The sequence below is a fragment of the Phocoena sinus genome, chromosome 8, assembly GCF_008692025.1.
Source record: "Phocoena sinus isolate mPhoSin1 chromosome 8, mPhoSin1.pri, whole genome shotgun sequence".
In the NCBI taxonomy this organism is placed as follows: domain Eukaryota; kingdom Metazoa; phylum Chordata; class Mammalia; order Artiodactyla; family Phocoenidae; genus Phocoena; species Phocoena sinus.
Genome location: NC_045770.1, coordinates 25,567,235 through 25,593,915, shown reverse-complemented (window position 1 = coordinate 25,593,915; position 26,681 = coordinate 25,567,235). Strand labels below are relative to the sequence as shown.

Sequence of the window (26,681 nt, the reverse complement as noted above, 5' to 3'; positions counted from 1 at the left end):
CTCTGATTGCCGTGGCTAGGACTTCAACTATGTTGAATTATAGTGGAGAGAGTGGACATCCTTGTCTTGTTCCTGATCTTAGAAGAAATGCGTTCAGTTTTTCACCATTGAGAATGATGTTTGCTGTGGGTTTCTCATATATGGCCTTTATTATGTTGAGATAGATCCCCTCTATGCCCGCTTTGTGGAGAGTTTTTATCATAAATGGGTGTTGAATTTTCTCAAAAGTTCTTTCTGCGTCTATTAAGATGACCATATGGTTTTTAATAGGGTGTATCACATTGATTGATTTACGTACATTGAAGAATCCTTGCATCCCTGGGATAAATCCCACTTGATCATGGTGTATGATCCTTTTAATGTGTTGTTGGTTTCTGTTTGCTAGTATGTTGTTGAGGATTTTTGCATCTATGTTCATCAGTGATACTGGTCTGTAATTTTCTTTTTTTGTAGTATCTTTGTCTGGTTTTTGTATCAGGGTGGTTGTGGCCTCATAGAATGAGTTTGGGAGTGTTCCTTCCTCTGCAATTTTTTGGAAGAGTTTGAGAAGGATGGGTGTTAGCTCTTCTGTAAATGTTTGGTAGAATTCACCTGTGATGCCATCTGGTCCTGGACTTTTGTTTGTTGGAAGATTTTTAATCACAGTTTCAATTTCATTACTTGTGATTGGTCTGTTCATATTTTCTGTTTCTTCCTGGTTCAGTCTTGGAAGGTTATACCTTTCTAAGAATTTTCCATTTCTTCCAGGTTCTGCATTTTATTGGCATAGAGTTGCTTGTAGTAGTCTCTTAGGATGCTTTGTATTTCTGTGGTGTGTGTTGTGACTTCTTTTTCATTTCTAATTTTATTGATTTTAGTCCTCTCCCTTTTTTTTGATGAGTCTGACTAATGGTTTATCAATTTTGTTTATCTTCTCAAAGAACCAACTTTTAGTTTTATTGATCTCTGCTATTGTTTTCTTTGTTTCTATTTCATTCATTTCTGCTCAAATCTTTATGATTTCTTTCTTCCTGCTAACTCTGGGTTTTGTTTGTTCTTCTTTCTCTAGTTCCTTTAGGTGTAAGGTTAGATTGTTTAGTTGAGATTTTTCTTGTTTCTTCAGGTAGGCTTTTATAGCTATAAACTTCCCTCTTGGAATTGCTTTTGCTGCATCCCATAGGTTTTGGATCGTCATGTTTTCATTGTCATTTGTCTCTAGGTATTTTTTGATTTCCTCTCTGATTTCTTCAGTGATCTCTTGGGTGTTCAGTAACATATTGTTTATCCTCCATGTGTTTGTGTTTTTTACACTTTTTTCCCCTGTAATTCATTTCTAATCTCATAGTGCTGTGGTCAGAAAAGATGCTTGATATGATTTCAATTTTCTTAAATTTACTGAGGTTTGATTTGTGACCCAAGATGTGATCTATTCTGGAGAATGTTCCATGCGCACTCGAGAAGAAAGTGTAATCTGCTGTTTTTGGATGGAATGTCCTATAAATATCAATTAAATCTATCTGGTGTATTTTGTCATTTAAAGCTTCTGTTTCCTTATTTATTTTCATTTTGGATGATCTGTCCATTGGTGTAAGTGGGGTGCTAAAATCCTCCACTATTATTGTGTTACTGTTGATTTCCTCTTTTATAGCTGTTAGCAGTTGCCTTATGTATTGACGTGCTCCTATGTTGGGTGAATATATATTTATAATTGTTATATCTTCTTCTTGGATTGATTGCTTGATCATTATGTAGTGTCCTTCCTTGTCTCTTGTAACATTCTTTATTTTAAAGTCTATTTTATCTGATATGAGTATTGCTGCTCTAACTTTCTTTTGATTTCCATTTGCATGGAATATCTTTTTCCATCCCCTCATTTTAAGTCTGTATGTGTCCCTAGGTCTGAAGTGGGTCTCTTGTAGACAGCATATATATGGGTGTTGTTTTTGTATCCATTCAGCAAGCCTTTGTCTTTTGTTTGGAGCATTTAATCCATTCATGTTTAAGGTAATTATCAATATGTATGTTTCTATGACCATTTTCTTAATTGTTTTGGGTTTGTGTTTGTAAATCCTTTTCTTCTCTTGTGTTTCCCACTTAGAGAAGTTCCTTTAACATTTGTTGTAAAGCTGGTTTGTTGGTGCTGAATTCTCTTAGCTTTTGCTTGTCTGTAAAGCTTTTGATTTTTCCATCAAATCTGAATGAGATCTCTGCCAGGTAGAATAATCTTGGTTGTGGGTTCTTCCCTTTCTTCACTTTAAGTATGTCATGCCACTCCCTTCTGGCTTGTAGAGTTTCTGCTGAGAAATCAGCTGTTAACCTTATGGGAGTTCCCTTGTGTATTATTTTTCGTTTTGCCCTTGCTGCTTTCAATAATTTTTCTTTGTCTTTAATTTTTGCCAATTTGAGTACTTTGTGTCTCGGTGTGTTTCTCCTTGGGTTTATCCTGTATGGGACTCGCTGCACTTCCTGGACTTGGGTGCTATTTCCTTTCCCATGTTAGGGAAGTTTTCGACTATAATCTCTTCAAATATTTTCTCTGGTCCTTTCTCTCTCTCCCTTCTGGGGCCCCTATAATGAAAATGTTGTTGCATTTAATGTTGTCCCAGATGTCTCTTAGGCTCTTTTCATTTCTTTTCATTCTTTTTTCTTTATTCTGTCCTGCAGCAGTGAATTCCACCATTCTGTCTTCCAGGTCACTTATCTGTTCTTCTCCCTCAGTTATTCTGCTATTGATTCCTTCTAGTGTAGTTTTCATTTCAGTTTTTGAATTGTTCATTTCTATTTGTTCGTTCTTTAATTCTTCTAGGTCTTTGTTAAACATTTCTTGCATCTTCTCAATCTTTGCCTCCATTCTTTTCCTGAGGTCCTGAATCGTCTTCACTATCATTATTCTGAAGTCTGTTTCTGGAAGGTTGCCTATCTGCACTTCATTTAGTTGTTTTTCTGTGGTTTTATCTTGTTCCTTCACTTGGTACATAGCCCTCTGCCTTTTCATCTTATCTATCTTTCTGTGAATGTGTTTTTTGTTCCACAGGCTGCAGGATTGTAGTTCTTCTTGCTTCTGCTATCTGCCCTCTGATGGATGAGGCTATCTAAGAGACTTGTGTAAGTTTCCTGATAGGAGCGACTGGTTGTGGGTGGAACTGACTCTTGCTCTGTTGGGCACAGCTCATTAAAACTTTAATCCACTTGAATGTTGATGGGTGGGGCTGGGTTCCCTCCCTGTTGGTTGTTTTGCCTGAGCAACCCAACACTGAAGCCTACCTGCCTCTTTGGTGGGGCTAATGACAGACTCTGGGAGGGCTTACGCCAAGGAGTACTTCCCAGAACTTCTGCTTCCAGTGTCCATATCCCCACGGTGAGCCACAGCCACTGCCCACCTCTGCAGGAGACCCTCCAACACTAGCAGGTAGGTCTGGTTCAGCCTCCCCTGGGGTCACTGCTCCTTCCCCTGGGTCCTGATGTGCACACTACTTTGTGTGTGACCTCCAAGAGTGGAGTCTCTGTTTCCCCCAGTCCTTTCAAAGTCCTGCTATCAATTCACACTAGGCTTCAAAGTCTGATTCTCTAGGAATTCTTCCTCCCATTGCCAGACCCCCAGGTTGGGAAGCCTGACATGGGGCTCAGAACCTTCACTCCAGTGGGTGGAGTTCTGTCGTATAAGTGTTCTCCAGTCTGTGAGTCATCCACCCAGCAGTTATGGGATTTGATTTTACTGTGATTGTGCCCCTCTTACCATCTCATTGTGGCTTCTCCTTTGACTTTGGATGTGGGGTATATTTGTGTGTAAGTTCCAGTGTCTTTCTGTCGATGATTGTCCAGCAGCTAGTTTTGATTCTGGTGTTCTCGCAAGAGGGAGTGAGAGCACATTCTTCTACTCCGCCATCTTGGTTCCTCCCCCAGCAATTTTTCATTTATCATAATTACCTACAAGTTTACCTAATATTTTGCCTATATCAATAGATAATTTCTTTATATTGCTGAATAGTGTCTCATGTTTCGTTTAACCATTCACCCACTGTAATACGTCTGGATTGTTTTCAATGTTTGGCTATTATGAATATGTCTTTATTTCTAGTTTTATTCCATGTGGTCAGAGAACATATTCCATATAATTTGAATTTTTAAAATTTGTTGTGGAGTTTTTTTCATGGCCTACAATATGGTCAATCTTAGTGTATGTTACACAGGTTCTTTGAAAAACATGTATTCTCCTGCTGTTGGGTGGATCACCCTATATCTGTCAATTAGATCTTATTTGTTGAGTTTGTTGTTCTGATCTGTATCAGTTTCCTGTGGCTACTGTAACAAATAACCACAAACTGGGTAGTGTAAGACAACGGAAATTTATTCTTTCACAGCCCTAGAGGTCAGAATCTAAAATCAAAGTGTGGATAGCTCCTTGCTCTTTCCACAGGATCTGGAGGAGAATAGGTTTCTTGACCCTTCTAACTTCTGGTGCCTACTGGCATGCCTTGGTATTTCTTGGTTTGTGATTGCATCACTCCAATCTTTGTCTCTGTTTTACACTGTCTTCGTGTGTGTGTGTGTGTGTGTATATAATCTCCCTCTGCTTTTCTCTTATAAGGAGGACACTTGTAATGAGAATCATTAGCATTATAATTTTTGTTGCAATCATCACATGTGATTTAGACAGCTTATGAGGAGAAGGATAATCTGTTGTACTTACCAGTATTTTTAGTCTTTCCATCCTTTTCTTTTCTCCCTTCCTGATGCTCCTTAGAACATTATTTCTCTTATTTCATTCAATTTTAAGATCTTTCTTTAGCTGTTCTGTTAGGACGAAGACTTTTAGCTTTCCTTCAATTGACAATGTCTTTATTCCCCCTTCATTTTTCAAGAGTAGTTACCCCAGACATAGAATTCGCAATTGACACTTCTTTTCTTGCAGTATCTAAAAAAATGTACTGCTTTCTTTTGACCTCCATAGTTTCAGATGAGAAATCAACTGCCATTCAAATTAGTGTTCCCTACAAGCAATGCATCTTTTCTCTGTGACTGTTTTCAAGATATTTTCTTTGAATTTAGTTTTCACAATTTAATTACAATATGTCTTGAAATTGATTTCTTTGGTTTTATCCTACTAGAGACTCACATAGCTTGTTGATTCTGAGCATTTATATCTTCTATCAGATTTGAGACACTTTCAGCCATTGTTATTTCAAATGCTTCTAGGACTCCCATAATATGAATATTGGATTTTTTGTTATTTTGCTACAGGTCCCTGAAGCTCTGTTTATTTTTTTCAGTCTATTTTCCTTGTTCAGGTTGAGTAAATTCTATGGAACTATCCTCACTGATTCTATCCTCTGTCAGCTCCATTCTATTTTTTAGCCCATTCCCCTGTATTATGCTTACCAATTTATGAAATCTGATAGATTTAAAGACAGTTTATTTTCATTATGCCTTATGTTATTTTATTAAAACTAATATAATTTTTTTTTTTTTTTTTTTTTGCGGTACGCGGGCCTCTCACCACTGCGGTCTCTCCTGCTGTGGAGCACAGGCTCCAGACGTGCAGGCCCAGCAGCCATGGCCCATGGGCCCAGCCGCTCCGCGGCATATGGGATCCTCCCAGACCGGGGCACGAACCCATGTCCCCCGCATCGGCAGGCAGACTCTCAACCACTGCACCACCAGTGAAGCCCTTTAATATAATTTAGAATGCAATAAAACCTTAAGGAGATGTTTTAATTTAATGTAGTTTTTCACAAATTTGTCTCCTCCACATAAAAATACATAGTTCCTGTAATAGTTGTACATACTGCTAAATCAATAAATGCAATCATGGTGAATATCTGAATTTATAATTATAATAAAGCAAAAACAATTCAAGAATACTAATTTATATTATTTTCCAATTAGGCTAAACCTGCATTTATGACAGAGACACAAATGCTCCAGTGATATTTGCCCAATTATAAATAAGGAAAAAATTCACTGATGAAAAATATTCTAAAATTAAGTTATATACTGTGTATATTGTGGTTTCTCTTTCATGAATTTTTTTTCTGTTATGTAAGAAGTAATCGATTATTTTATTCTCTCAGGCTCTGCTGATTCAGAGACTTCAAAAAATGAACTAATGCCATATATAAATCAAGAATATATTTTGTTTTTTTGAGGTGGAATATAACATATTGCATTCAGCTTCTTTGTAAGTTAAAGAAAAGCACTCTTATTTATTACACATAGCAAATAATGTATAATGTTTATGCCTGTATACATATACTAATTTCATATTTAAAATAAAAAGGGAGGTGAAAGCAAAGGTGGAAAAGAAAAAGGTCCATTTGTGATGGTAAATGTGGAGATTAATACATAGGGAAAAAAGAGAAAGAAAAAGAAAAAGGAAACACCAGTGAGGAAGATGAAAGAAACCAGTGATGAGAAAGAAAACCAGACAAGCAGGAGAGATAAAGACTGAATGAAGATAGCATATTATGGGAGAAAAAAAAAAGTAAGGTCAAAGAACAAAGAGGAGAAGGGAGAAGAAAGTAAGATGTAGAAGGAAAAGAAAATAATTAGAAAGAAATCTGAGGAAAAAAAGGGAGAGACCAGATGGAGGTCTAAATCTATGAATATCAGAGGTTTGCCTTAAATCATAAGAAAAAAAATTAAAGTACTAATTTTTGAACTATGAGGTTATACAATATGTGTATCTTCTTTATTACACCTTTAATATTCTAACAAGTATATATCACTAACAAACCCCTCCCCCAAAAAAGCATATCAGGCATATATGTAATAATCTGGAAATACTTTTCAGGATAATTACTTTCTTTGTATTCAAACTATAGCCTGTAGTCTTTTGAGAGCCCACGTTAAATTGGGAATTGAAGGGTCTTCTTCATTCTATTCTATGGGCTATATAGATTTGGCTCTCCCTTCCATTCTGTGCTAGCTTTGAAAAGAGGAAACTTGTTTTATCTTTTTATGCTTATCATCCAGAGAAGTACTAGTAAATAGCAATCACTCAATAAACACTTCAATGAATAAATGAGATTATTATGTAAAAAATGCTGAAATACTGAACACTTGCAGAATCTTTATATAAAAAAGTGAATATTTCATTTCATTAAAAATATAACATGAAGCAAGGATTCAATTTTATTTCCTTATGTAGACTAGATCTTGGTAAATGGTGCAGGGGGAACAAAGTAAAACATTTGCAGGCTTACAAATCCAAATCTCTTTAGTTTTACCCCATATTTGTTCTATGCCTCCAATTTCATCAACTAGCCTAACTACTTCATGCTATGAAGAACAAAAGAAAATAAATGTATTGAACACATTCCATGTAGTTGGGGAAAGTGACATAGATAAAACTGTTGCACAGTCTCAGTTGGTCTACTTATAGGCTGTTCTCTCCAGGTAATTACAACTAGCTTCCTCTCCAGATGTGCTGAAATATCTTATCCTAACCCAAATAACTATATTTGCATAACCATATCCTAAGTCTTCCTTCCTTCCCTACTGATGCTTATCCCCTCTGAGTGTTCCTTGGGGAACCAAGCTAAAATAGCATAAACCAGTGTTCATGAAATTTTTCATTAAACATCAGTTCTCAAATTCTCCAGTCAAATAGTACAGAAAGGAGGGATAGATTTAAATTACTACATCTTCATATTCTTTATCTTATTAACTGAATTCCTTTAATACTGTCCCAACTTGGAGGGCTATTCTTAGCTTATATTGAACATGCTAGTTGATTGTTATTTTCTGGTAATACTGGCTTAATGACATCTAGTATAATTTTTTATTTTTAAGAACAAATGAATTGTCAACTAATCTAGTCAGTGCAAAATCTAATATATTTTCATAGGACTACAGCTGGTGAAAAATGACTTACATAAGGCTAAACAATTATTTGTATTCATTTAGTCTCCTGGACTTATTTTCTGAGTATTATTTTAATGACAGTTAAAGGCAGTTATATTGACAGATGGATTTATCCTAATTCTACTATTACTAAGCAGGTTGAAAGTTTTTGAACTGGCTCATGAACCAGTTTCATGATGTACCTGGGTGCAATTTCATTTTGACTGAAAATGTTTTCCTGTTTCATTTCTCATTGATCTTCCTTCCTTTCCATTGTGTTAAGAAAGTGACCAAGTGAGAAACAATAACAACTGTTTCTATTTAGAATCATAACTTATATTGGCCATAAATCACATTTAAATTTGCCTATATGAATGCAGAAATTCAATAGAGCTAATTTCTTATTCTTGCTCTCCATCAGACAATAAGTTAATTTTTGTGAACCTACTATGTGAATAGTGCTGATCAAAATTCTGTGTTAATTTTGCAGGTGATGGAAGTTAAAGGACAAATGATCCATGTCTCAGAATCAAATTCTATTTTATTCTTGGGTTCTCCATGTGTGGACAAGTTGGATGAACTCATGGGACGAGGGCTGCATCTCTCGGACATCCCTATCCATGATGCTACCCGTGATGTAATTTTGGTTGGTGAGCAGGCAAAGGCCCAAGATGGCTTGAAGAAGAGGATGGATAAATTAAAAGCAACTTTAGAAAGAACTCACCAGGCCCTAGAAGAAGAGAAAAAAAAAACAGTGGATCTTCTATATTCTATTTTCCCTGGTGATGTAGCCCAGCAATTGTGGCAAGGGCAGCAAGTGCAAGCCAGAAAGTTTGATGATGTCACCATGCTCTTTTCAGACATTGTTGGCTTCACAGCCATATGTGCCCAGTGTACCCCCATGCAAGTAATCAGCATGCTGAATGAATTGTACACAAGATTTGACCACCAATGTGGATTTTTGGATATTTATAAGGTAATGGGGTTTAGTTACTTATATATAAATACTTTTTAGTAGTAAATTGTCATCTTCATTAAATTACAAGCATACAATCTATTTCTCTTCTAAAACTTGATAGTAAATTGTGGATAATTTTAATTTAGAAATATCAATATTTATACAGAATACAAGTATTTCTGCTCTGTGAGTAAACTTTGATTATGAGTTGATTTATACTATTGACATAACTAACTGTGAATCATGATATTGCTCAGTAAGGAAAAATTCTATAGACCTAGTACTCTAAATTCATTGTTATCAAAAATAAATAAACTTGCTGAAATCTAGGCAACTTTTAACCATATAATTAGTTTTTCCTAAAGAGTAGGATTATGACATAAAGTAAAAGTTTTATATTGGCAGTTAAAAGGAAACAGCAATTTATGTTAAAACATGCATTGCATTGTGAGTTAAATCATAGTTAATCGGTATTTTGCTCTTCACTGTCAATTAATTGAGGTCCCTCTAATTCTGAAAGAATACATGTAAATATTCTAGCTATTGTCCAAATAACCAATGGTTTTTAGTTGTAAGCACCTTAATTTTCCAAGCTACTTAATGGAAGAGTTTTGAAAATGTATACAAGTCATCTTATGTTAGTCTAATTTGGCAAACTCCTTATTAATTTCTTATTAAAATTATAGCAATATTTTGAGTGATTCAGCTTCATGTCTATGTATTGAATAACTGTAACTTTACATAAAATTTCACATAGATTGCAAAATGTCAGGGTGCATGGCTTTTTGTTTTTAATATGGAGGACAGCAATTACTTTTAGTTCAAACAAACTAGTGACTTTTAGATTTTTTTTTCTTCTTTACTAATCATCTAGACTTCTACTTCTTTCATAGTATGATCTACACATAAACAGATTCAGAAAGAATCTGTTTCACATTTTAGTTTCATATTATGATCCAGAGGATATTTTCATTTAGGTGTATCTCCTTTATGGAAAGATGTTCACTAGTTCCATTATGTATGATATACAACCAGTGTTAAATATTTTAGAAAGCCTCTTCTGAGTGGTAAACCCTCAGTGTGACATATGTATGAGGGATTTGCTTTGTTATACAAAATAAGAGTTTTTATAAATTATATTTAACTTCATTATAGTTTATTTTTATGTAATTTATGGCATAGGCAGCCAAATGTCTGGTCCTAAACCAGAGACATGATGAGTCTATCACTGTCAATTCCAGAAGAGAGAGCAGATTGTCCTGAATTTCCAGCACTCTTTTTCCTTCAGACTTTGGGCACTATTTTTTTTGGCCACCCTGCTTGTGGGATCATAGTTCCCTGACCAGGGATTGAACCTGCATGACAGTGATAGCATGGAGTCTTAACCACTGGACCACCAGAGAATTCTCCAGACTTTGGGCACTATTGCACCAAGCTCTGCAACCACAATCACTTCGTTCTAAATCATTGATTTTCAGTGTTAGTTTCCTTCAGCTAAAGTAGTCCTATGTTTTTGTGGCTCTAAGTCTGTGCAACTAAATGAGCATGAAAAATAGATTCTTTTCTGGCAAAACATGGAAATCCCTGATTTAAATATAAGTATCAGTTTGGCTTTGAGAAAAGAAGAAATGTGATATCTTCTGAGGGTACAAAAACAATTCAAGTTTTAAAAATACAGTTCATTTTACAGACATCAAGTCCTCCTTCCCTGGAGATAAGCTAGGACACCTCACAGAAAACGAAAATCTGTGGGAATATACTGAATGACTTCAAATTTTCCTATATTTTATTAAACTGATAAGGTTCATATAGTTATAAATAATTATCAGCAAGTTTTAAATTACATAATGGATCTACTCATTCTCAGGTACTCAAGACTCTGCTTTCCATATTTCATATATATATTGAAAAGTAAACAAAACAGTTAGGTTCACAGATTCTCTTAAACTGAACTTTCTTATGAAATTTTAGCAATAAATTATAAGGTAAAATGATACCAGAGCCAGGTGTGTTTTTTTAATTGAATGTACGATTCTTTAAATCCTATAGCGCTTTACAGTTTTCAGAAGTTTCATACATATGATTTTATACAGTACCACAGTAACCCTTTTTTTACCCCATCCCAATTTTGCCGCTCCTCCATTCACTCTCTCCATTGGTAACAACTAGTTTGTTCTCTATATCTATGATGTCTGCTTCTTTTTTGTTTTATTCACTAGTTTGTTGTATTTTTTAGATTCCACATGTAAGTGATATTATACAGTATTTGTCTTTCTCTGTCTGACTTATTTCACTTAGCATAATGCTCTCAAAGTCCATCCATGTTGCTACAAATGGCAAAATTTCATTCTTTTTATGGCTGAGTAGTATTCTGTTGTCTACATATACCACATCTTTATCCATTCATCTGTTGATGGACGCTTAGGTTGCTTCCATTCCTTGGCAATTGTAAATAATGTTGCTAGCAACTTTGGGGTGCAAGAATCTTTTTGAATTACTCTTTTTGTTTCTTTTTGATATATACCCAGGTGTGGAATTGCTGGATCATTTTGTAGTTCTGTATTTTGTTTTTTGAGCAACCTCAAAACTGGTTACTGCTGCACCAATTTACCTGCACAGTGGCTGCACCAATTTACTTTCCCACCAACAGTGTAAGAGGGTTCCCTTTTCTTCACATCCTTGCTAACATTTGTTATTTGTTTTCTTTTTGATGATAGCCATTCTGACCTGTGTGAGGTGATATCTTGTTGTGGGTTTGATTTGCATTTCTCTTATGATTAGCAATATTGAGCATCTTTTCATGTGCCTGTTGGTCATCTGCATTTCCTCTTTGGAAAAATGTCTATTCAGTTCTTCTGCCCATTTTTAATCAGGTTGTTTGCGTTTTTGAGGTTGAGTTTTATAAGCTGTTTATATGTGTTGGATTTTAACCCCTTATTGGTCATATCATTTGCAAGTATCTTCTGTGTTCAGTAGATTGGCATGGAGGGAACATACCTTAACATGAAAAAGGCCATATATGAAAACCCAACAGCTAACGTCATACATTATACTCAATGGTGAAAAGATGAAAGCATTTCCTCTAAGATCAGGAACAAGACAAAGATGTTCACTCTCACCACTTTTATTAAACATAGTTTGGGAAGTCCTAGACATGACAATCATAAGAAGAAAAGAAAATAAAAGGAATCCAAATTGGAAAAGAAGAAGTAAAACTGTCACTGTTTGAAGATGTCATGATACTATAAATAAAAAACCTAAAGATGTCACCAGAAAACTACTAGAGCTCATCAATGAATTTGGTAAAGTTACAGGATACAAAGTTAATATACAGAAATCTGTTGCATTTCTATACACTAACAACAAAATATCAGAAAGAGAAATTAAAGAAACAGTTCCATTTACCATCGCATCAAAAAGAATAAAATACCTAGGAATAAACCTACCTAAGGAGGTAAAAGTCCTGTACTCGGAAAACTATAAGACACAGATGAAAGAAATTGAGGATGACACAAACAGATGGAAAGATATACTGTGTTCTTGGATTGGAAGAATCAATATTGTTAAAAGGACCGTACTACATCAGGCAATCTATAGATTTAATGCAATCCCTATCGAAACACCAGTGACATTTTTTACAGAGCTAGAACAAATAATTTTAAAATTTATGTGGAAACACAAAAGACCACAAATAGCCAAAACAATCTTGAGAAAGAAAAATGGAGCTGGAAGAAACAACTCCATAGCTGACTTCAGACTATACTACAAAGCTACAATCATCAAAACCATATGGTACTGGCACAAAAACAGACACATAAATCAGTGGAACATAATAGAGGACCCCGAAGTAAATTCACACAGTTTTAGTCAATTAATCTGTGACAGAGGAAGCAAGGATATACAATGGAGAAAATATATTCTCTTCAATAAGTGGTGCTGGGAAAAATGGACAGCTACTTGTAAAAGAATGAAATTAGAACATTCTCTAACACCATATACAAAAATTAACTCAAAACGGATTAAGGACCTAAATGTAAGGCTGGATACTATAAAACTCCTAGAGGAAAACATAGGCAGAACATTCTTTGACAGAAATTTCAGCAATATTTTTGGGGATCTATCTCCTAATGTTAACAAAAGCAAAAAATAAACAAATGGGACCTGATTAAACTTAAAATATTTTGCACAGCAAAGGAAACCATCAACAGAGCCAGGTATTTTTAATGTATCTCCAATACTGGTGTGTGTATGTATCTGGTATGATAGGTGTATATGGTGGCTTTGATGTTTACTCAGGCTTATGGAGGTTGAAAATGGGGGATCCAGACCAGGAAACACAATATGTGCTGAAGCCAGAGTAATGATATGGCCAGAGAGAGGGAAGGACAAATAAAGAGAATATTACCCTTGTTTAGGATAAAATGAAGTATCAATACATTATGGTAACTACATTAGGAAGTATATAATTTAGAAATTCTCAATCTGACCAGCCTAATTTAAGGTTTCTAATTATTGTAATCCTTCCAGCTTATTTTCTAGAATATTTACACAGTGCTATTTTATACCAAGAACTATTTGCTAAAATTTTAATTGCTATTGAAAAAATCCCAAAGGTGACAGAATTTTTTTAAGGTTTATAAATCTGCTGATTTTATAAAATTCATAAGTATTTTGTTGGATTTAAAGTATGTGTAGAATTTTTGGTTGAATAATTATACCACAGAGATAAATAAGGGATAACTCACTTTTGTTTTATGTTAGAAAAGTGAGAGGAAACCAAGTAAAGCTGAATGTTAAGAAAAAAGAACTAGAGAACTAGAGAGAGGGCCTCACAGGGGGCATTCAAAGTCTGCTACATGCAAGACTCCAGTCTCTAAACTTATTTGTTGCCCCTCTCTTGATCATCTTATTATCTCATGTTTTCTTATCATAAGGGATATGATGCAGTGATTAATTATAATGCCAGAATTTAACAAAGTTAGGCCATAATAAGAAGGTTCTGCTAAAATAATCAAGCTTCCTATAAAGTAGGAGGTTAAGGAAGATGCTGTATATTTTACTCTGCATATTGCAAGCATTGAGAAAATTAGTCTTTAAAAATGCTTGACTAGCAAGATGTTACAGGTGTATGACTGCTAAATAAGAAAAAGGTAAATTGAAGGAAGCGTGGATTATAATTTTGATCTCATAATTAGAAAAGCAAATATTCAGCAAATAGTCAACATAATATATAATATTTTGCTCCTCAGGTTTTATAGGAGGTAGAGAATAAACAAAATAAAGAACAAGTAACTCTAACTATTTAAGTCAATTGTTTATAGATAATAATAAATAATAACTAAATGTAGTAATAATAGTATTGGATGTTGAAGCAACATAATGTGAGTTTTGCCTCATTTTATATTTTTGTCTTTGCCAAGCCCTTTAGTTTGAAATAGAGGAGAAGTAAAGAGGACGATGAATCTTTCTCCGTGCTCCTCTTATTGCATTCAGCCAAGGCTACAGTTTCCCAGTGCTGTCTTAAATACACTCCTTATAGCTCTCACCTTTTCACCTTTAACACTTTCTTAATTTCCCTCCCGTTCTATAAACTGTAAAGTTAAGATTAGCACCTGGTATATAGTAGTAAATGGACATGTTAGTTGTCATTTTTTTCTCAGATAGGTACATTTGGACATATGGGAGTGTGTATGTATTATGTGATTATTTTGTATGTACATAAATAAAGTGTACTCAGTGCTTATTAGAAAAGAATAAAATATGATCTCATTTAATACTCCATGACTAACATGTGGCCTTATTACATTATCTCCATTTTCAGATAAATATGGACTTGTTACATTATCTCCATTTTCAGATAAATAATCTAAATTTCAGAGAAGTTAAATAATCCAGATAATATTGCTATTGAATCAGAATTTGAACCGACACTTATCTGATTCTAAAATCTCCAATTTTCCCACAAGTTTTAGGCTGTGGAAAAAGATCTAGACAAAGATCAAATAATAGCAAAAGTGGAAACTGTTTCAAAACTATTTTACGTGATCAGTAACTATAGTTGTACTGTCAAATGATAAGGAAAACACTATGACAACATAACCCAATTCCACTCCCATCTCTTGAGTCGCAAATAGTTCAGAGTTCTGAGAAGCTGCATCTTTAAAAGTTAGGGACTCTCCCATTTGCCATACTCCCTTTTTGTCAGAAACTAGCTAGCATCTTCTCCCTTAATTTCTCTTACGGAGAAGTAGTGTACCAAGGAAACAGTGGGATCAGTGATCCCAAGTGCAGGCAAAAAGGAGTATAATTTTAAAAGAATGAAACAATAAAAGTTGATATTTTTTAAAATCACCTTGGCCAGGCAACTCTAAAGCCTGTTAGTAATAAAATACTTTCCTCTCTTGGGGTGGGAGTAGAGAGGCATTCCCATCACAAACTCCAAACCTGGTTTACAAATGTTTGTAGAGTTAAACGCTGAGTATCAGTGTCAGGCTTGGGTTGGGAAGAAAGAGTAGAAAGACAGGATGGGGCAACCAGGACATGCCAGGACCAGAATTTTGTTAGATCATGGAATCTGATGTTGAGATCTAAAAACCAACAACACAAAGTTCATATTGGCAAGGGAATACAAGTATTGTAAGTCCAGGTGGAAGAGCTGAGTCCAGCAAAGTAGGAAGGAACAGAAATCCAGGCTCACTCTTAGGGAATGCAAGACCTTGGGACTGGACACAAAGATTATGGGAACTGGATACCAGGTAACAAGTATGAAGATGGGCATCAGGACAAACTTTGATGGGAACTAGCATCTTTTCCCTGGGCAGGAAAGACTTGGAGTCAGAGGATGCATACAACCTCCACTATAGAGTCAAAGGGAAACCAAATATGGCAACCTCAAAGGAATATAGAGATGTCTGCTGAGCTTTTAAATTCTAAAACAGAAATTAAACCTACAGAGAAGCCAGAGTTATCAGGTTCATTCTATCCACTCTTGAAAATGTATTTGGGGGCACTCTTGGCATGAATAAAATTTGAAAATTGCTGAACACCTTGAGTTCTGAAAATCTCAAAGACCAGTGGGAGCATTGTTGACTTTACAACTCAAAACCTCCATAAATACAATACCAATAAAGGGCTAGAAAAATCATTAAGATCATGTATCCACTTAATTTATATAAGTAGATGTTAAATATCCATGATGGAAAGGTTTATGTATAAGGTGATCAGAGTTCAGTTTTGAGTGAACTTGTTAATATCGCAGGGAAATTGAGAATCAGGCAAACTCTTTGGATTCAGACATCTTGGTGAAGACCACTTGGGCTTTGCACAACTGATATGCTAGCATTTTGTAAATTTGATAAGGACCTCTTTCAGACTTGAATCTCCATCTTTAACCTCCCTGATAAGAGCTGAAAGCAGATGTTTCTCATATAAAGTTACAAGGCTACAGAACATTATGCCTCAAGAAGTTTGATTTGTCTTAACGTTTGATCAGTATGGAGTTACTAAAACCACTGTTCACTGGACTTCAGCCAGGCTTCAGAAAATGAAGTAGAATGTCAAGAATATCCTTTCAGTGTGAATTGAGGATTTTGCAGAAAAAAACAAAATGAAATGCTTCCTTTCCCCCTCATCTTCCCTTATGATAAAATAGCACTTTAAAGTACTTAGGTATTAGGTTATTCTTAGAATTTTATAAATATTTATATATTTTACTCCATTTTCCAGCAATAAATACCAGTTCCATTTAGTAAAGAGTGACTGGTTCATTTTCCCCTAAGATTTACATACTTCCTGCTTCATTGATCAGTGCACACTTTTGAAATTGAAAACTACTAAAGATTTATACTAGTTCTTTTTAGTGGCTTCCATCAATGTCAATGCCATTTACTTTTGCAGCTATATTATTGGAAGTAAGGTAACTGTCTTCTAGTAAGTCTAGAAGAGAGGAACTTCTGAAGTAAGATAATCAGTTCATTTATTCACTCATTCAATAAGCATATATGACTCACTCATTTGACAACAGGGCATGACTCTCATAGAAGCCTACAGAATGTTTTGGAATTAGTAATATATATATATACAGTAATATATATAATATATATATATTAGTAATATATATATATTAGTAATATATATAATATATATATATATAATAATATATATATATATAGGGGTATAGTTGCTTTACACTGTTGTGTTAGTTTCTGCTGTACAACAAAGTGAATCAGCTATATGTATACATATATGCCCTCCCTCTTGGACCTCCCTCCCACCACATCCCCATTCCACCCATCTAGGTCCCCACAGAGCACCGAGCTGAGCTCCCTGTTTTATACAGCAGGTTCCCACTAGCTATCTATTTTACATGTAGTAGTGCATATATGTCAATCCCAATCTCCCAATTTATCCCAACTCCCCTCCACCCTGTGTCCACATGGCCATTCTCTAAGTCTGCATCTCTATTCCTGCCTTGAAAATAGGTTCCTTAAAAAACTAAAAATAGAACTACCATATGACCCAGAAATCCCAGTACTGGGCATATACCCTGAGAAAACCATAATTCAAAAATTCACACGCACCCCAATGTTCATTGCAGCATTATTTACAATAGCTAGGGCATGGAAGCAGCCTAAATGTCCATCAACAGAGGAATGGATAAAGAAAATGTGGTACATGTATACAATGGAATATTAGCCATTAAAAGGAACAAAATTGGGTCATTTGTAGAAACGTGGATGGAAGTTACAAATATCATACATTAATGCAAGAGAAAAACAAATATTGTATATTAATGCATAAATGTGGACTCTAGAAAAATGGTACAGATGAACCTATTTGCAGAGCAGGAATAGTATATTTTTAGCACAATTTTAATGAGTAGAAAACTAATTTATATTCTTTAGGAGGAAGGTGAAAGTCAAAGATAAGTGTTTTGTTCTGATAACTTTTCTACTGGGGGGATTATATTGTCAGTTTCAAAATACCATAATGACCTAAAAATTAACTGACAATGGTTTTGTCTCATTTGTAGTTTTTCTTTTATCAAGTGCTTAGGCTGGAGATAAGAGAGAAAAAGAGAAGAGAATGTATTCCCCACATCACTCTCATTCCATTTAGCTAAAATTGTGGAATCCCAGTGCTATCTTAAGTACATTATTTGGAGTTCTCATCTTTCTACCTTTAACCACTTATTTTATCTCTGTGCTTCAGTTGCACCACCTGTAAATAAAGAAAAAATTATCTATGTTCATAGTTTTTTTTTAAGCTTTTAAATTAAATGAATGTAAAAATGCTTGTGACAGTGTCTAGTCCATTGTAGTAAATATAAATGTTAATTACCCTTTCTCAAATAGCTGATCTGAGCATATATGGTGAGTGGTTGTATGTTTTATATGTATATGCTGATATGTCCATGTATTTGTATGTATATAAATATTGTATAGCCAGTGCTTATTAGAAATAGATAAAATGCTTATTTCCTTAGGTTCATTTTTCCAGGTTATTAGAATTACATCTTATGCCAGAGAAAACTGTGAAGGCAGAGTAGGGAGAAAGGTAAAAAGAGGAGGCAAAAAAGAGAGCTCCCTGAAATGCATTATTTATGTCATCTTCACCGGGTCCTCATGGATCCTCATTCTTGAAGATGGGTCCATATTCTGCCTTCATAGATCATTTTAATCTGAATAACCTGTTACAATATGCAATTTATGAAGATAACAGTGTTTCTTAAAGTAATATTGGATTGTGCAAGATCTATGACCAACACTGTGAAGCTAAAGCTAAAATGTTTATTTTTTTACACTCTAATATGACATCCTTCTGTATTCAGAGAACATTTTCTTTTAGTGTTGTGACAAATTCTGAAGACAGTTAGAAGGCTAAAGCAATTTGGATTGCCAAGCAGAAATCAAAATTGATGAATTTCTTGCTGAATTTAACGAAGTGCTTTGAGATGTTGTTTTTCGTCTGTATTGATTTTCAATTTTCTTTCTTTTATTTATAGGACTTCTATTAAATATTTTACAGAGTGGTTAATAATATCCAGTGTTTCAATTTTGAAATGAAGATTGGTATAAGTTTTTTAACCTTGACATTTCTGCATAATTTTATATTATTTTCGTTATAAATTTTTTTTATTTTTTTTAAGTTGAGGTATAGTTAATTTACAATATTATGTTTCAAGTGTGCAACAGTGACATAATTTTTAAAGGTTATGCTCCATTTATAGTTATGCTAAAATCTATTCCCTGTGCTGTACAATATATCCTTGTAGCTTATTTATTTTAAACATAGCAGTTTGTACCTCTCAATCCCCTATCCTTATCTTGTCCCTCCATCATTTCCTCTCCCCACTGGCAACCACTAGTTTGTTCTCTATATCTGTGAGTCTGCTTCTTTTTTTGTGATATTCAATAGTTTGTTGAACTTTTTAGATTTCACTTATAAGTAATTTCATACAGCATGTGCCTTTCTCTGACTGACTTATTTCACTAAGCATAATACCCTCCAAGTTTATCCATGTTGTTGCAAGTGGCAAAGTTTCATTCTTTTTTGTCCCTGAATAGTAAGTAGTCCATTGTGAGATTATATATATATATATATATATCACATATATATAATATATATAATCAATATCCATTCATTATCAATATCCATTCATCTGATGATGCACACTTAGGTTGCTTCTATGTACTGGTTATTGTAAATAGTGGTGCCATGAACATTGGGGTGCATATATATTTTCAAATTAATTTTTTTTTGCTTTCTTTGGCTATATACCTAGGAGTGGAATTACTGGATTATGTGGTAGTTCTACTTTTAGTTTTTTGAGGAACTACCATACTGTTTTCCACAGTGGCTGCAGCAATTTACATTCTTGCCAACAGTGTACCAGGTTTCCCTTTTCTCCAAAGCCTCACCAACATTTGTTATTTGTGGTCTTTTTGATGATAGCCATTCTGGCAGGTGTGAGGTGATATCTCATTGTGGTTTTTATTTGCCTTTCTTTGATGATTAGCAACGTTGAGCATCTTTTCATGTCCCTGTTGATGATTTGTATGTCTTCTTTAGAAAAATGTCTATTTGGGTCTTCTGACCATTTTTTAGTCGTTTTTTGTTTGTTTTGTCTTATTTTCTGCTGTTGAGTTGTATGAGCTGTTTATATATTTTGGATATTAACCCCTTATCATTATTTGCATATATTTTCTCCCATTCCATAGGCTGTCTTTTCATTTTGTCAGTGGTTTCCTTTGCTGTGCAAAAGCTTTTTTTTTTCCCGTGGGTTTACTCCTTTATTTTCTGAATATGAAGAATTACATTGATTGATTTTTGTAGTACCTTTTTAAAGATATAATTCATGTACCACACAATTCACCTATTAAAGTGTAGAATTCAAGGGCTATTAGGGTATCCACAGATGTCAAAAAAACAGCACAATCAATTTTAGAATATTTTCATCTCCCCAAGAAATGCACCCCTTAGGTGTTGCCTCCCAATGCCCCTATGTCCCCCTGACCCAGGCAAACACTAATATACTTTCTGGATGAAAAAATCTATGTATTTGCCAATTCTGGACATTTCATATAAATGGAATCACAGAATATGTGATCCTTTGTATTTGGATTCTCTCATTTACCATAAAGCTTTTTTTTGTTGTAGTAACATACACATAACATAAAATTTATCATTTTTACAATTTATAATGCACTTAGTGCATTCACATTGTTGTACAATCATTACCATTATCTTTAGAACTTTTTCATCATCCCAAACAGAAGCTCTGTACTGATTAAACAATAGTTCCCCAGTACTCCCTCAAGCCCACGGTAACCACTATTCTACTTTCTCTCTATGAATTTACCTATTCTAGGTACGTCATATTAGTAGAATCGTATAATTGTTGTCCTTCTGTCTGGCTTATTTCAATTACCATAATGTTTTCAAAGTTTATCTATGTTGTAGCATGTATCAGAATTTATTTTTAAGACTGAGTAATATACCATTATATGTATATGCCACATTTTGTTTACCCATTCATTGGTTGATGGACACTTGTGTTGCTTCCACCTTTTGGTTATTGTGAGTAATGCCACTATGAACATGGGTGTACAAATACCTGTTTAAGTCCCTGCTTTCAATTCTTTTGAGTATATATCTAAGAGTGGAACTGCTGAATCATAAGTGCTTCTATAAATTTTAGAGGAACTGCCATAATGTTTTGCATAGCAGCTGCACCATTTTACACTCCCGTAAGCAATGCACAAGCATTCCAGTTTCTCCACATTCTTGCCAACATTTGTTATTTTCTGTTTCATTGATAACAACCATCCTAATGGGTATGAAATTATATCTCATTGTAGTTTTGGTTTGAATTTCCCCAATGATAAATGATGTTGAGCATCTTCTCATATGCTTATACTAACCATTTTTTGTTAGATACATATTTTGCAAATATTTTCGTCAATCTATGGCCTGCCTTTTCATTTTTGAATTATGTTTTTTTTTTTTTTTTTGTGGTATGCGGGCCTATCACTGTTGTGGCCTCTCCCGTTGCGGAGCACAGGCTCAGGACACGCAGGCTCAGCAGCCATGGCTCACGGGCCCAGCCACTCCGTGGCATGTGGGATCTTCCCGGACCGGGGCACGAACCTGTGTCCCCTGCAACTGCAGGTGGACTCTCAACCACTGCGCCACCAGGGAAGCCTGAATTATGTCCTTTTTTGAGAAGTAGTTTTAAGTCTGTATTTTGTCTTTTAATCTTGTCTACGGTTTTTATTTTATATTTTTTAATAGATATTTATTGGAGTATAATTGTGTCACAATACTGTGTTAGTTTCTGTTGGGAAACAAAGTGAACCAGCCATATGCATACATATGTCCCCATTCCCCTCCCTCTTGAGCCTCCCACCCATCCTCCCTATCCCACCCCTCTAGGTGAGCGTGAAGCACCGAGCTGATCTCCCTGTGCTGCACTGCTGCTCCCCACTATCTGTTTTACATTTGGTAGTGTATAAATATTGATGCTACTCTCACTTCGCCCCAGCTTCCCCCTCCCACCCTGTGTCCTCAAGTCCATTCTCTATGTTTATATCTTTATTCCTACCCTGCAACTAGGTTCATCAGTACCTTTTATTTTTTTTTTACATTCCACATATATATGGAATTAGCATATGGTATTTGTTTTTCTCTTTCTGACTTATTTCACTCAGTATGACAGACTCTAGGCCCATCCACCTCAATACAAATAACTCAATTTCGTTTCTTTTTATGGCTGAGTAATATTCCATTGTATATATGTTCCATATCTTCTTTATCCATTCACCTGTCAATGGACATTTAGGTTGGTTCCATGTCCTGGCTATTGTAAATAGTGCTGCAATGAACATTGTGGTACCTGTCTCTTTTTGAATTATGGTTTTATAAGTGTATATGCCCAGTAGTGAGACTGCTGGGTCATATGGTAGTTCTATTTTTAGTTTTTTAAGAATCCTCCATACTGTTTTCCATAGTGGTTGTATCAGTTTACATTCCCACCAACAGTGCAGGAGGGTTCCTTTTTCCCCACACCCTTTCCAGCATTTATTGTTTCTACATTTTTTGATAATGGTCATTCTGACCTGTGTGAGGAGATACCTCACTGTGGTTTTGATTTACATTTCTCTAATGATTAGTGGTGTTGAGCATCTTTTCATGTGCCTCTTGGCCATCTGTCTGTCTTCTTTGGTGAAATGGCTACTTAGGTCTTCTGTCCATTTTTTACTGCATTGTTTGTTTTTTTGATATTGTGCTCCATGAGCTGTTTGTATATTTTGGAGATTAATTCTTTGTCTGTTGTTTCATTGGAAAATATTTTCTCCCATTCTGAGGGTTGTCTTTTTGTCTTGTTTGTGGTTTCCTTTGCTGTGCAAAAGCTTTAAAGTTTAATTAAGTCCCATTTGTTTATTTTTCTTTTTATTTCCATTACTCTAGGGGGTGGATCAAAAAAGATCTTTCTTGGTTTATGTCATAGAGTGTTTATCCTATGTTTTCCTCTAAGAGTTTTATAGTGTCTGGTCTTACATTTAACTCTTTAATCCATTCGGAGTTTATTTTTGTGTATGGTGTTAGAGAGTGTTCTAATTTCATTCTTTTACATGTAGCTGTCCGGTTTTCCCAGCACCACATATTGAAGAGGCTGTCTTTTCTCCATTGTATGTTTTTGCGTCCTTTGTCATAAATTAGATGCCCATATGTGTGTGGGTTTTTCTCTGCACTTTCTATCCTGTACCACTGATATATATATTCCTGTTTTTGTGCCAGTACCATATTGTCTTGATTACTGTAGCTTTGTGACATAGTTTCAAGTCGGGGAGCCTGATTCCTTCCAACTCCGTTTTCTTTACCAAGATTGCTTTGGTTATTTGAGGTTTTTTGTGTTTCCATACAAATTGTGAAATTTTTTGTTCTAGTTCTGTGAAAAATGCCATTGGTCATCTGATAGGGATTGCATTGATTCTGTAGATTGCTTTGGGAAGTATAGTCATTTTCACAATATTGATTCTTCCAATCCAAGAACATGGTATATTTCTCCATCTGTTTATGTCATCTTTCATTTCTTTCATCAGTGTTTTATAGTTTTCTGAGTACAAGTCTTTTGCCTCCATTGGCAGGTTTATTCTTAGGTATTTTATTCTTTATGTTTCTATGGTAAATGGGAGTGTTTCCTTAATTTCCCTTTCTGATTTTTCATTGTTGGTGAATAGGAATGCCAGAGATTTCTGTGCATTAATTTTGTATCCTGCAACCTTACCACATTCATTGATTAGCTCTAGTAGTTTTCTGGTAGCATCTTTAGGATTCTCTATGTATAGTATCATGTCATCTACAAACAGTGAGAGTTTTACTTCTACTTTTCCAATTTAGATTCCTTTTATTTCTTTTTCTTCTCTGAATGCCATGGCTAGGGCTTCCAAAACTATGTTGAATACGAGTGGCGGGAGTGGACATCCTTGTCTTGTTCCTGATCTTAGTGGAAATCCTTTCAATTTTTCACCATTGAGTATGATGCTTGCTTTGGGTTTGTTGTATATGGCCTTTATTATGAGTTAGGCTCCCTCTATGCCCTATGCCCATTTTCTGGAGAATTTTTATCGTAAATGGGTGTTGAATTTTGTCAAAAAATTTTTCTGCATCTATTGAGATGATCATATGGTTTTCTTTCCTTAGTTTGTTAATGTGGTGTATCACATTGATTGGTTTGTGTATATTGAAGAATGCTTGCAACCCTGGGATAAATTCCACTTGTTCATGGTGTATGATCCTTTTATTGTGTTGTTGGATTCTGTTTGCTAGTATTTTGTTCAGGATTTTTGCAACTATGTTCATCAGTGATATTGGTCTGTAATTTTCTTTTCTTCTGATTTCTTTTTCTGGTTTTGGTATCAAGGTGATTGTGGCTTCATAGAATGAATTTGGGAGTGTTTCTCACTCTGCAATTTTTGGAGGAGTTTGAGAAGGATCAGTCTTATCTCTGCTCTGAATGTTTGATAGAATTTGCCTGTGAAGCCATCTGATCCTGGACTCTTTTTTGTTGGAATATTTTTGATTACAGTTTCAATTTCATTACTTGTGATAGGTCTGTTTATGTTTTCTAATTCTTCCTGGTTCAGTCTTGGAAATTTTTACTTTTCCAAGAAGTCCATTTCTTCCAGGTTGTCCATTTTATTGTCATATAGTTGTTTGTAGTAGTCTCTTAAATCCTTTGTATTTCTGTGCTGTCAGTTGTGATTTTTCCTTTTTCATTTCTAATTTTATTGAATTTCATCCTCTCCCTTTTTTTCTTGATGAGTCTGGCTAATGGTTTATCAATTTTGTTTACCTTCTCAAACAATGAGCTTTTATTTTTATTGATCTCTGCTATTATTTTCTTCATTTCTATTTCAGTTATTTCTGCTCTGATCTTTATGATTTCTTTCCTTCTACTGACTTTGGGTTTTCTTTGTTCTTCTTTCTCTAGTTGTTTTAAGTGTAGAGTTAGGTTGTTTATTTGAGGTTTTTCTTGCTTCTTGAGGTGAGATTGAATTGCTATAAACTTCGCACTTAGAACCTCTTTTGCTGTGTCCCATAGGTTTAGGGTCATCATGTTTTCGTTGTCCTTTGTCTATGTATTTTTTAATTTCTTGTTTGATTTCTTCAGGGATCTCTTGGTTATTTAATAGTGCACTGTTTAGCCTCCATGTATTTGTGTTGTTTTCAGTTTTCTTTCCCTGTAATTGATTTCCAATATCATAGTGTTGTGGTCAGAAATGATGCTTGATACTATTTCAATTCTCTTAACTTTTCTGAGGCTTGATCTGTGACCCAAGTTATGATCTATCCTGGAGAATGTTCCATGTACACTTGAGAAGAAAGTATATTCTGCCACTTTGGGGTGGAATGTTCTATAAATATCAATTAAATCTATCTGATCTATTGTGTCATATAAAGCTTGTGTTTCCTCATTTATTTTCTGTTTGGATGATCTGTCCATTGGTGAAAGTGGGGTGTTAATGTCCCCTACTATTTTTGTTTTACTGTCAATTTCTCCTTTCATGGTTGTTAGCGTTTGCCTTATGTATTGAGGTGCTTCTGTGTTGAGTGCATAAACATTTATAATTGTTATATCTTCTTCTGGGATTGATCCTTTGATCATTATGTAGTGTCTCCCCTTATCTCTTGTAACAGTCTTTATTTTAAAGTCTATTTGATCTAATATGAGTATTGCTACTCCAGCTTTCTTTTGATTTCCATTTGCATGGAATAACTTTTTCCATCTCTTCACTTTCAGGTTGTATGTGTCACTAGGTCTGAAGTGGGTCTCTTGTAGACAGCATATATATGGGTCTTGTTTTTGTATCCATTCAGCCATTCTGTGTCTTTTGCTTAAGGTATTTAATACGTTTATGTTCAAGGTTATTATTGATATGAATGTTTCTATTACTATTTTCTTAATTGTTTGGCTTTGTTTTTGTGGGTATTTTTCTTCTTTTGTGTTTCCCTCCTAGAGAAGTTTCTTTAGCATTTGTTGTAAAGCTGGTTTGGTGGTGCTGAATTCTCTTAGCTTTTGCTGGTCTGAAAAGCTTTTTGATTTCTCCATCAAAACTGAATGAGATCCTTGCTGGGTAGAGTAATCTTGGTTGTAGGTTTTCTTTCATCACTTTAAGTATATCCTGCCACTCCCTTCTGGCCTGCAGGGTTTCTGCTGAAAAATCCATTGATAACCTTATGGGGCTTCCCTTGTATGCTATTTTATTTTCCCTTGCTGCATTTAATATTTTTTCTTTAAATTTGATTTTTGGTAGTTTGATTAATATGTGTCTTGGTGTGTTTTTCCTAGGGTTTATCCTGTATGGGACTCCCTTTACTTCCTGTACTTGAGTGACTATTTCCTTTCTCACGTTAGTGAAGTTTTTGACTATAATCTCTTCAAATATTTTCTCAGACTCTTTCTTTTTCTCTTCTTCTTCTGGACCCATATAATTCAAATGTTGGTGCATTTTGTGTTTCCCAGAGGTCTCTGAGATTGTCTTCAATTCTTTTCATTCTTTTTTCTTTATTCTGATCCTCGGCAGTTATTTCCACCATTTTGTCTCCAGCTCACTTATTCTTTCTTCTGCCTCGGTTATTCTGTTACTGATTCCTTCTATGTATTTTTCATTTCATTTATTGTGTTGTTCACCTCTGTTTCTTTGTTCTTTACTTCTTCTAGATCTTTGTTAAACATTTCTTGTATCTTCAATCTGTGCCTGCATTCTATTTCTGAGATTCTGGATCATCTTTACTATCATCGCTGAATTCATTTTCAGGTAGATTGCTTATTTCCTCTCCATCTATTTGGTCTTGTAGGTTTTTACCTTGCTCCTTCATCTGTGACATATTTTTTTGT

General features: G+C 34.8%; 1 protein-coding gene across 1 annotated transcript in view; it reads left to right on the top strand.

Moving 5' to 3' along the window:
• The window catches only part of GUCY1A2 (guanylate cyclase 1 soluble subunit alpha 2), a 409,166-nt gene that overhangs the window by 202,976 nt on the left and 179,509 nt on the right, over positions 1–26,681 (top strand). The window contains exon 5 of the mRNA XM_032642081.1: positions 8,312–8,805. Within this exon, the coding sequence (XP_032497972.1) occupies positions 8,312–8,805 (494 nt within the window). The remainder of the gene's footprint in view (positions 1–8,311; positions 8,806–26,681) is intronic.